Source organism: Agelaius phoeniceus, chromosome 1, assembly GCF_051311805.1.
Source record: "Agelaius phoeniceus isolate bAgePho1 chromosome 1, bAgePho1.hap1, whole genome shotgun sequence".
Taxonomy (NCBI): Eukaryota; Metazoa; Chordata; class Aves; order Passeriformes; family Icteridae; genus Agelaius; species Agelaius phoeniceus.
Genome location: NC_135265.1, coordinates 80,315,714 through 80,328,004, shown reverse-complemented (window position 1 = coordinate 80,328,004; position 12,291 = coordinate 80,315,714). Strand labels below are relative to the sequence as shown.

General features: G+C 37.8%; 1 protein-coding gene across 5 annotated transcripts in view; it reads right to left on the bottom strand.

The window, feature by feature from the left end:
* Positions 1 to 12,291, bottom strand: part of DNAH5 (dynein axonemal heavy chain 5) — a 134,771-nt gene that overhangs the window by 108,104 nt on the left and 14,376 nt on the right. For 3 of the 5 annotated variants that reach the window (XM_077182137.1, XM_077182149.1, XM_077182145.1), the window contains exons 2-3: positions 2,413 to 2,547; positions 524 to 608 (exon numbers count right to left, since the gene is read on the bottom strand). In XM_077182137.1, the coding sequence (XP_077038252.1) occupies positions 524 to 608; positions 2,413 to 2,547 (220 nt within the window). Of the gene's footprint in view, positions 1 to 523; positions 609 to 2,412; positions 2,548 to 6,786; positions 7,029 to 12,291 lie in introns of those variants that run through there. The other 2 variants (XM_077182163.1, XM_077182157.1) reach the window with 2 other exon arrangements.

Here is a 12,291-nt window from a genome sequence, read left to right as displayed (position 1 = left end):
TAAGGGAGAAGGAGGTTTCCCCCAGAAGCATGGAATATGGGGGCACTCGGTAAAGGGGTATGTGCAGAAGGGATTTCTGGGGTAACACCCCTCCTACTCATAATGTGGGCCTCATGAAGATCCATTTGTCATGTAACAGGACCACCTAGATGGATGGTCATGTGCCAAGAAATGTGGATGGCTTCTAGGGCCAGCATATTTGAAGGGGAGAGGAATGGCATCTGTCACTGCTCACCTTGTGTGAAAGTCACCTTTTAATTATCAAAAACAAATTGCCACGGGCAAGAGCTGCTGAGCTCACAAGGAAGTACTTTCCTGCTTCATAGCAGCAACATGCAGAAGTGCACTAATGAGCTTTGGTAATTTATCAATTGTCATTTCATGAGCAAGGATCAATGCCTTGGTGTGACCAAACCTGTCTTGCTTTAAGTCCCAGTTTATAAGAACTTGACTATTTTCTTTTTCCTTGAACATCTGCTCAGCACAACTGTAAAATGTTGCAGGAGAATATAAGTTGCTTTACCTGTATCCATTACTTCCACATCTTGGTAGTAGAACATCAGATGACGCAGACCTCCAGGGGCCAGGAACTTGTTCATGCGCTCTATCTGTTTGAAATCATGTTGAGATAATATGTCATTGATTTGATTCATATCACAGCAACAGGGGAAGCCTTTGCCTATTTACATATTTATAAGCATCAAGAAAATTTAACAGTTCTTCATCAATTCAAGGCTGCCATCAAGCATCACTGAAGCATGTATTGGTAGTGCAGTCCACAAATCTCATGTATAGGCCATAGAGGCTGGGGAAGAAACTGAGTTGCTTTATGATAATATGCTGATCCATGTCTCAGCATTTGAAAGTCTGGCCTCATCCACTATCTTTCTAGATCTGAGTCATTCTTCCATGTAGTTCCTAACTACATAGCTATCTTTAGCAGAAAAGGCTCCTTCAAGTTCATCTTCAGAAACATTAGGTGGTACCATTTGTGCTTTCTAGTGTAGAAAAAAGGCTAGATGATCACCAGAAGCCAGAAGAAAGCCACAATTATCCCTCTTCCATTAATAACAAGCCTCAGTTACACCAAGATAATGAGCTGCTATTCCAGAAAATCTTGGCTGAGCCCTCCAAGATGAGGTCAAAACAACTATTACACTTCTCTCTTTCCAAGTGTAGAAATTGCCAATATTTTCCTCATCTGACAGCTATTCTCAGGCACTATGGTTTGCCAGGAAACCCATTTAGAGATAGAATGCACAAAGGCTGAAACAAATTCTGCTTTTTAATGTGCATGACAGTGCTCTGCACTACTCATATGCTATCTCATGAATTCATAGAAATGTTGGAAGAGACCTCTGGGAGGTCTTGAGGCCAGCTGCCTGTGTCACCAACAGCTCCAATCATCTAGCGCTTTTTCTAGGCTGAGTCTCAAAAACCCCAAGGACAGAAATTCCACAACTGACTTGAAGTAACCTATTCCCATGCTGCATTATCCTCCTAGTGAAGAAGGGTCTCTTGGTGGCCATTTTGCAAGATGTGGCTTTATCTTTGGAGTTATCTTCTGCACCCAGTGAGAACAGTTCCGTTCTGTCATCTTTACAAATAGTCTTCAAGCAGCTGCAGGCTACTATTTGACTGCCACTCAACCTCTTCTCCCTCATCTCATACTTCATGTGCCCTGTGTCCCTCTCTTTCCTACTGGTCTTCTACTGGACTTTCTTCAGTTTCTCAACAATACTAGCACTGAAATGGAATGCCTAAATTGAAGGCATGCAGATGGAAAGAGAATACAAGAGAAAACAAACCACAAAAAACCCAAACCACAGCCATGTTTACTTTAGTGTCAGGAAGTAAAATATCTACTTCCATCTACCTAGCTTGTTTAAAAAGTGATATTTTTCAGTGTCTCAATATATGAGTTTGTATTAGCCCTCATGCAGTCACAGATCACATAAGCCATTCTATTTTGTCAAGTAGCTTCTACCTATTTTAATTTGCTGATCTAGATTGCAATACAGTCTTATAAATGCTGGCAGCCTTATGGAAACAACAACATGCAACCTACTGTGGACAGGACTCTTGAACCTCTCTGTGCTGTATACTCAAGGACTGGGAGACTTCACACTGTGGTTTCACTATGAAATACAGTCACAAGTTTTAGCATATTAACTATAATAACCACTGGAAAGGAGAAATTCTAATCAACTTAAAAATCAATATTGTTACAATAGGTCCTGGAATTAAGGACACTTTTGTTCAAATTAATTAAAAATGCTGAAAAATATTTTTTCAAGGAGAAGACGTCAGTGACCTCAGGTGTGAAGTCTGAAAACTGTCTCACCAGGAATTTAATGGTAATATTAGTTCCAAAGTATACTAAGAGCTTCATTTTCAAATTCATCAGATTACCTGATTTCCATCAAGAATAGCATCTTCTACTTCTGCTTTGTCCAGATTGAGACAAGAGGCAACAATATCCAGTAAGTAATCATGTCTGCCATCCAGACCAGCACGTTTAGCCTCCCTCTCATCCTTGAGATTTTGCTGTTATTAAATACAAAGTGGACAATGAAAAATTCACAATCTAATTTGAAGACAAAAATAAAGAAAGCTTTAAAATTTCTTTTTAAAAGTAAAGGCTATTACATTCAATCCACACTTGTGATTTATGTTTCTATGACACTCAAGTGAAAATTTTAGAAGCAATGTTTGTTACAATTTTACAGTTTGTTTCCAGTGTTCCATTTTCAGGTTTATCACAACATTTCTATCACAAATAAAGCTAATTTGTTGAAAGGCTTTGTAGGGAAAAAAAAGTATTTTATATGTACAGCTCCATTATTCTGCATGTTACCTTCAACACCCTAAGTCCTCTGTCTCAGCTTTTCAGTCTAGTCACGTATGACCATCAAGTCAAGACAGGATTCTGACTGATCTTTGTTACTTGTGGAAGATATTGTAAGCACTTTCTAATAAAGACAGATGCTGCTGGAGGAAGCTAGGGTTTTATACATTATCTCTTTAATATAATGAGAAGTAAAACAAACCACAAGCCTCAAGGTACACAAGTGTTTACAAATGTGCTTAACTATAGCTATTATACCATTCTTCAAGCAGTAAGCCTACTCCTCTAATTAAATTGAAATCCCATATGTAACACACCTCATTACATTATAGACAAAATAGCCTTCTGGAATAGTTACTGGTATTATTGTGCTTGTGGGTTACAAGATTCAATATAATTTCATTTTCAAAAGAAATTTAGAATGATGTTTCATTGGAGGTAAATTCAATTCTTATTTCCCTGGTGATTAGGAGAAAACTAGTAACTTTATAAAGTATGCATAAGTGATTTATCCACAAGCTTTTGCAGAGCCAAAAAGACCTGCATAATATACTTTATACCCTTATGTAAATATCTTTCCTACTTTCTGAAGGAATTTTCAAATACCTGGAAAACTTGTAACTACTACCATGCCTTCATAAATGCTGAATGCATCTGAAATATTTTTCCATATAAAAGGCAAACTTAAAAATCCTATTCTTTACACAGATATGTCTGAAGAACACAGTAGCATATTAATTTATACATGTACTTTGTGCTATTTTACCCCCTCATACCCTAACATAGCCTTCAGTTTCCTGAAAGTGAAGTGTCATCACAGGATTGGGTTTTCCTAAATGCTTTTAAACATGAGCAGAAATTTTCCTCCTCATTAGACGTGCAAAAAGCAACCATTTTTTCTGAATCGGCTCCATTCACACTAGATAACAATAGAATACTCAAAACTACTGTTCCAGTAACTTGAACACAACAGATAGGGCATCTTTAAAATAATAATAATAATAATAATACAAACCAATACTTTATCAATTAGTTTCTATTTAATACAGAAAGAGGCCTTTTGTTCTACCTAAACTACAGAGAGACTACTTTTGTACTCTGCTTGCATTTCCAATATAGAGCTCCAGATCTATGACTATACAGGACTACATCTTACACTGGTTTTTAAGTCATCAGCTCCACTTATACAGATGCTCTTGACATGTTCATAGCTTCCATTTCTTCTACAAGTTGCTATTTCTATATGCTGAAATCATGATCACCTTCTTCTCAAACTGAGCAATCATGCCCCAACATTTGTTTCTGGTTTTTAAATTTTTTTAATTGCTGTGTCTCAAGCCCTATAACAAATATACCAGCTAGTGTGCATAGCTGTTCATACAGCACTGGGCAATATTTGTTGTCTAAGTCCAGCAACAAGAATATTCATTAAGATATCACTGAACTTTAAAAGTCTAATTAACTTAAATTACTTAATGAACCATGCCTAGAGAAACAGGAAACTATTAACTAAATGGTAAAGCTATAGTTTTATGAAGAATAATACAATATGAAGATAAATACAAGACTCTGACATGTATTTATCACAGGTCACTACTAGAAGGCATTTGTTTTGATATGTAGGATATTTCTATTTCTATGCAATTTCCACACCTTTTTCCTGAGAGTTGCTACAATGCAATGCAAGAACACTCAACACAATTCAAGCTGTTATGCTTCTATATTTTGATGACTTATTTCTACAGACTTCCTTCCCAAATGAAGTGTTGCTTAATGACAAACTTGCACATTAGTTGTTGCAGTCATTAGAAGAGACTTCTGCCTCCCTTTTAGGAATAGATTGTACATAGAAAAGTAGAGGAAACCTAACTTCAGTGCTTTCAATAGAAACTCACTAGTTTATGTATTTAAAACACTAAGAGGCTGTCCTGGAAACTGTCTGCCCAGTCTATCTTCTGAGCTTCCATTTGCATACTATTAAAAGAATAAATTTTTAAGATATTCTTTATTTAGGATTAGGAATCTCAGAAAACTAATTAGAAGAAAATGCTGAGCTTTCTACCTCTCATTCTTCCATTTCCCCTTTAGCTACACTCACATCTCACTTCAAATCAGCATTGTGGCCATGGCCTAAGAGTTTTTGTAGTTTTAAATCCTGCAGTATTCACTACAGAAGTACATAGGCCTGAAGAGAATCTATACCAAAAAATATTACCTAAGACTAAGCAGCTCTATATAATTCAGAATTTTATAGAACACTGAAAGTCTAAGATTTGAAGATGGAAGAATACTGAAACACACAGAGGATCATTTATGTAGGTAAAAGAGAAATTGCTGTTACATGCAGTAACACCAACATGCAAATCCTGAAAAGTATCAGCAGCGACTCTGATCATCATGTCCCATGATGAAGGAGAATGCAGTATTTACAAGAGATAAATACTGTTTCCCTTAGATATCTGGAAATATTGTCCAAGTTTTTCATGGTACAGCTTCATCTCAGTTTTTCATGTAAAGAACAACACAGGTAACACAGCCAAGTTTAGTTTTGGGTTTCTTTTACCACTTTTGGTTATGAAGGTAAGAAAGGTTATATGATATAGTCCCATAACAGATGAAGATCCAAAGCTAAACTCATTAACTGAAAAGTCCTTTTCTGATGATTAGTCCAGTTACACATCTTTTCCTGAAGCAAGAAAAGGGACAGATTCCTAAATCTATCTTTCATATACCTAAACCCATAAACCTCTCACCATCAGTCTGAAGAAATTATTTGAGATTAAGTTAAATTATCAAAAAGTTTTCTAGCTGCTAAACAAGTATATATATTTAAGCAGTGAGTACTAAAAGAGCACAAGTCAGAGATTCAAGGGGTTAATTTTTTGAAATGAGAGGCTTAGAAACCAGCCATTGACTGTTGCCAGCTTCTCCATTACAGACTGTGGCTGCTGATGCAGACACCCTGAATAGAGTTACCAAGAATGTTGTTTAGTATGCAAGTCATATGCACACAAGATAAAACTTGTTCTGAACACTCTTTATCCAGCAAATAATGCATTTTGTTGTCAGAATACTGTGCATCACTGAATTTAGACATGCTGAAATCAAAGTCTTAAGGATGAGTAAGAATTTACAGGGAAGTTCAATAGTGAAAGAGTGAAAAAGTAACAATGTTTTATTGTTAATTTACTGACTTATCCAAAATTTATTTAACCAGCATGGAATTCCTTTGTCTCTCCTTTAACTTGCTAAGATGTTTTATATTACATAAGCCTTGGCCATGAATTTCCCTTCAAAAGTAAACTGCACCCCATTTCACATATTTTCAAGCACCCTGATTTTCAATTTTCAAGTTTCAATCTTTTTATTTCCTCTTTCCAAAAAAATACACACCCTAAAGAATTAGGGCAGTTCCCTTGTCTAACTCTTAAATCTCAAAAATCAGAGTTGCACGTGTTATCACATTGCATTAACTCAGGAACAATTTGCTTAAATAACCAGCTTTTAAAAATGAGTCTAAGTATCTTAATGACTTCTATAGTCTGTTGTGGTTTCTCAATGCTAAGCATTTCCTTCAAAACTCTATTCCCATCTTAGACATATGGGGAAAGTGAAGTTGCATTTCTATTTTCCTTCATGGCAGAGTCAACCCGTGTTTTGTTGCCACATCTAACATCAAACTCTTTAGTATTCTAATATAGCATTTGCAAAATTATACCATTACCAGACCATTGCAACAATCTGGGCAAGATACAAGCACCACTAGCCAAATGCATAAACACCTCCCAGTGCAAATTTGCCTTTCAAAACTAATTGTGCTACTAACATCATCCACTTACGCCTATTTTAAAACACTTTTTTCTATGCCATCCCCCCTCAATACACACTTTTATTTGAATTATTAGTCTAAACCTAGTTAAAAATTCAGTTTTCCTTACCTTTATCACTCTGCCAATGCTTCGTTTCCAAAGTTGCTTTCTTCCAGCTCTAAACATTGTACTATTCAATATAAGCATCAAGCACTGTTTTTCAGGAATAGTCCCTAATCCATGGGGAAAGCTTCTACATTCATCATTTTGTACTCCCCCCAACGTTTTGTTTGCACTTGTTTCTTTCTTTTCAGTAGGAATGCCAAAATAACTCTGGAAAATATAGTAAGGACATGAAAAAATCCAGTACCTATTAACCTTATCTCTGTATTTAAAATTCAGTTGTAGTGTGCATACAAATTGCTAGAAAATTAAATTGCACAACCACAGAAACAAGAGGTCTCTAGCCACCAGAATTTACTGCTTACAGATTAGGCCTTGAAAGTTACTGCTACCAACCACAGTGTTGTTAAGGTGGTACTGTTTACATGCAAACACGGCTGGAAACAATTCATCATACTCAAGGGCACCATAAGTATTTGCAGAAGTCAATTTTATAACTGCTTCTCTGATTTGTGTTTAGCCTTCTGAAGCAATCCTTATGTCAACAGGCATCTTTGTTTCCTTGTCACAGGTGACTGTTTAAATATACAGCAACAGTCAAGCAACTTTCAAATACCTTTTACCTACAGACTTGTAAATTACTGAGTTTTCTATTCATGCTTTTATAGAAGTACATTCAGTTACACTTATTTTTCAGTTGCACAATGGTTGCTTAATACAGAAATTTTTCTTCAGCAAGAAATGTTAGGTTTTTTCCTTCCTAAAAGGGCTTTAATTTTTTTCCACTTCAGTGGCTGAACATAATCCAATGTCCTCTTCAAAATGCCAAGAAAAACAATCTAATTATCCAGTATTAGTAACAAGAAAACAGACATTTTACAGCTATTTCTGGCTTAAAATGTCCCTAAATATTTCTGCTTCTACTCATATCAATGTGAGTAATGTCTAAAAGAACTTGACAACCTTAGCACTGACAGAAATCATATGAGTAAAAACCATTTTCCATGCATTATCTACATTTTCCCACCTACTGTAGTCAAATCCAATCATGCATACATGTCTGAAAGAGAAAGACTGAAAAATTGCATTTAGGGTAAAAGTAAACATCCATAGATTTCTCTGAACCCTTTACAGGGTTATCGTTTAAAATTAAACACGCTATTAAATATTACATATAAAGTTAATTCCTATGGATATATTCAAACCACTGAGGAATTAATTATTTACATTCTGTTGGAAGGAGTCCAGAAGAGAGCCACTAAGTTTATCACAGGACTGGAGCAGCTCTCTTGTGAAAACAGGCTGAGAGGGCCAGAGCTGTTCTGCCTGGACAAGAGCAGGCACTGGGAAGACCTTCCAGCACCTACCATTTCCTAAAAGGGGCCTGCAAGAAGGCTAGAGGGACTTTTTACAATGGCATGGTAGTGATAGGACAAGAGGGAATGGCCTTAAACTGCAGGACAGCAGGCTCTTCACTGTGAGGGTGGTGAGGAACTGGCACAGGTTGCCCAGGGAAGCTGTGGGTGCCCCAATCCCAGATGTGTTCAAGGCTGGCTGGATGGGGCTCCGAACAATCTGGTCTAGTGGAATGTGTCCCTGTCCATGGCAGAGGGGGTGGAACCAGTTAATATTTGAGGTTCCTTCCAAAACCATTCTCTGATTCTATACTTACTTACATGATATATGTGATTTCTAAACTAAAAGTGCAGTCCAACAGGCTCAACTTCACCCTGCAACAATAAAAGTTATTAAAAAAAAATAAGGAGAAAAAAACCCCTTACTTAAATCTCTTGAAAAACCAGCTAAAAATGATGGATCTTTTCCCTAAAATGCTATAAAGTCATAGCAAATAACTTACAGAATCACAAAATTATAAGATTTTTTTTCTCTAATCTCCAAAAGTTATCTAGACAGTCTTTTGCTCAGAGCAGGTCCAATTAGAGTGGGTTGTTCAGAGATGTTTGCAGATTTAACATCTCTAAGGGTAGAAATTCTGCACCCTCTGGGGCTATATAACTGTGCCCAACATAACTTGACCATCCAGCATAAAGACTGTTTCCATCTAGCTGAAATCTGCCACGTTCCAGTTTGTGTAGGTTGGCTCTTTTCACCACAAACCTTAATGAAGCATTAATCAAGAGTTCAGCTCTGTTGTCTCTCTACCTTCTCATTAGACAATTAAAGGCTGCAATAAGATCTCCCCTTAGCCTTTTCTTCCTGCAGCTAAACAAGCAGAGCTCTCTCAGTACCCACCACTGCTTCTTCCCGTTTTTCTACACAGCCATCCATCTCACCACAGAGGCAATCAGGCTGATCATGAAGAATGTGACACTTGTAAATCTATGCTGGCTACACAATCAGCTTCGTGGTGCTTTGTGTGCCATGAAATGGCTTGCAGAACAGTTTGCCCCACAACCTTACCAGGAGCAGATGATTGGTGTGTCACTCCCAGGATCCTCCCTTTTCTTCTCTTTGTAGACAAGAGGACACAGTCTTAAGCTGCACTAGGGGAGGTTTAGGTTGGACATTAGGAAGAATTTCTTCACAGAAAGGGTGACTAGACATTGGGAGGGGCTGCCCAGGGAGGTGATGGAGTCACTGTCCCTGGAAGTGTTTAAGTGGGGGTGGCACTCAGTGCCATGATCTAGTTGGCACAGTGGTGTTCAGTCACAGGTTGTACTTGATAACTTCAAAGGTCTTTTCCAATCCAATTGATTCTGTGACAGGTGCAACATTTGTATTTTTCTAGTTATCAGGAACCTCCCCAGATCATCATGGCCTTTTGAAGAGAGATGGGCCTCAAAATGACATTGGTTTCCTCTCTCAGGACCTTCAAGTGTATATTATCTGCCCCCATGGACTTCTATACAACCAATTGACTCAAGTGCTCCCTAACACTACCTTTGGCTACCACAGATAATCCCTCATTTTTGTTCACTATGCAAGGAGGCTTGAAGGTCTAAAAGAGCCAGAGGGCAAAACCAGCTCATGAAAACTGATTTTATAAGCCACTGAAAACTGCAGCCTTCCCATGTTCTTTGCTCCTTAGTTTCCTGTTCCCCTGAGCTGTGGGCCTACATTTTCTTGTGCTGTCAGTGTACTTAAAAACAATATTGTCATTTCCCTTTGACCTCCTCAAAAGTTTGAGCTCCATCTGAGCTTCCTAACTCTATCTCTGTGAACTCAGGCATGGTGTCTATATCCTTCCTGGGCAGCCCTGATTCTGTTTCATCCCTAGCTTCTAAGGAAGCTTGCATGTTTGCATTCATACCCTCTGTGTTCATCTGTGCTGGCCTCCTACAAGGTCTCCTCTTCCTTCTGCACATTGAATGGCCAGTCTGTGTGTTCCAATGATGTTACACTTGCAGGTCACAAAGCTTTCTTCAGCCCTGTTTCCTACTAGGGAAGTCCTTCACGGGTTCCCACCAAGAAGATTCCCTCAAGAAGTGAAAAATCTAAAGTTCTAAAGTCTAAGGTTCTTTCGGTGTTTTAAGCTTCACAATCTCATCATTCCTGCAGTTAAATCGTCTCTCAACTTGCCCATCTTCAATTAGTTTTCTTGTTTGTAAATGGCAAGCCTAACAGAGCATCTCTGTCAGCTCATTTATCATTTGCAAAAAGGAACAGTCTTCAAATTCCAGAAATCTCAGTCATTTAAGTAACTTGGAATGTGACATTTTTAGAATTAAAATTGCTGTCAATCATGACAAGGATTAATCTAACCCATGAAGGGAACCCATATATGTGTTGATATCAAATAATCACAAATCATGACCTTACACAGGAACTTCCTTGCAGCTGTAATATATCCTCAGAACCCTTGGGGCAATCTAATATTGATTAGAGTGATTCAAAGATCATTGATGTTTATGGAATTTAACTTCCTGTGATCTTCCATCTCATTAAGTTAAAAAAAAGAAAATGGAAAATAATGAAGTGGTTGAGACAGTACTTAACTGCCATCATCAGGTCACTGTTGTCCTCGGGTCAAAAGTCAGACTTCCAGCAGAGCCACTTTAATTAATGCAACCAAGCCAGAAGGCTAAGAAGAAATCTTTTGGTCAACAATCACTTGCCAGACTCTTATAACCTTTACCTCATCTTTGGCTTATAAGCCACAGAAACAAATAATGCTCAGCCTTAAATATAGTTTAGCTGATTTTGGCTTAAACTGCTATAAAAATACTGCTTTAGGAATTTGTTTTACATCCACTAGAGCATTAGATTGGATAGTGTATAGTGGCTATGTAAACAGATCAAATAACCTAGGCTGTTTTTTTTTCAGACTTTTGACCAGAACAGTTCTTGCTGAGGCAGAGCTCCTTGTTCTATCCCAGTACCAGATTTGACTTCTAGAAACATTTTTATAACTCAGGGGGGAAAAAAAAAAGTTTTCTTGCAGATTTTAACCAACTTTAAAAAAAACCTCCTCTTTTAGCTTTATTTTACTGGCAATACACCATCAGATCTGTAATTTTCATTTTCTCTCCAGATGCTTCAGGAGTGCAAGATCCATTTTTAATAATTTAATTTAGACATTAACGAGAATCTTGTGTTATAACTGAGAATTCTAAGAATAATTTTAGTCTGTCATACATCTCTGGCTAGCCTTGGCTATGCTCCACACCCAACAAGCATTAAGTCAGATTTGGGGTAAATTACTGATGTGCAGATGAGTAAAAAACTATGAAGCACACAACCAACTGTGCTAGAGAAACACTTTTCAAACTAAAATAATGAGTTGTTGTACTATGTTAGGAATTATGAAAGTTCATTTCACGATGTCAAAAGACTTTGTGTTCCAGTATCAAAACTCGTATGTGTGGTAACATCAGGCTGGAGACCAGTCACTAGTGGGGTTCTGCAGGGCTCCATCCCCACAGTGTGATGGGAAGAGGAGTGACAGACACTGCTCTCTCCTCTGTGGTGGCAAGTGACAGGACCCAAGGGAATGGCCTGAAGCTGAGTAAGAGGAAAATTAGGTTGGATATCAGGAAAAGGTTTTTCACCCAGAGGATGACTAAACACTGCAACAGGCTCCCCAGGGCAGTGGTCACAGCACCAGCCTGACAGAGTTGAAAAAGCATTTGATCAATGTTCTCAGGCACGTGGTGTAACTCCTGAGGTGTTCTGAGTAGGCACAGGAGCTGGATTCGATTATCCTGATGGATCCCTTCCAACTCAGTGTATTCTATGATTCTATGAATTTTTATTGTTAGTGTTACATTGCACAGCTTTGGCAACCTGGTTCTTTTACTGTGGACAATTAGGAGTAGTAGATAGTAGTTAGCTACCATCTAGTGGTTGAAAGCTGAAAGTGTCCATGACTTTCATGGTTTTTTCACAAAACAGTCTATATAAAATTTGGCAATTGAAATATTCTTTACAGAGATGATCACTGACAAAGTACAGATGAAAATCTAAACTCAGTGTAACTGCAGGAACTTAAAGAAAAGGATATCTGACTCTGCTGCATTCTCTTGATACAGCTACAATGCAAATAACCAGAGC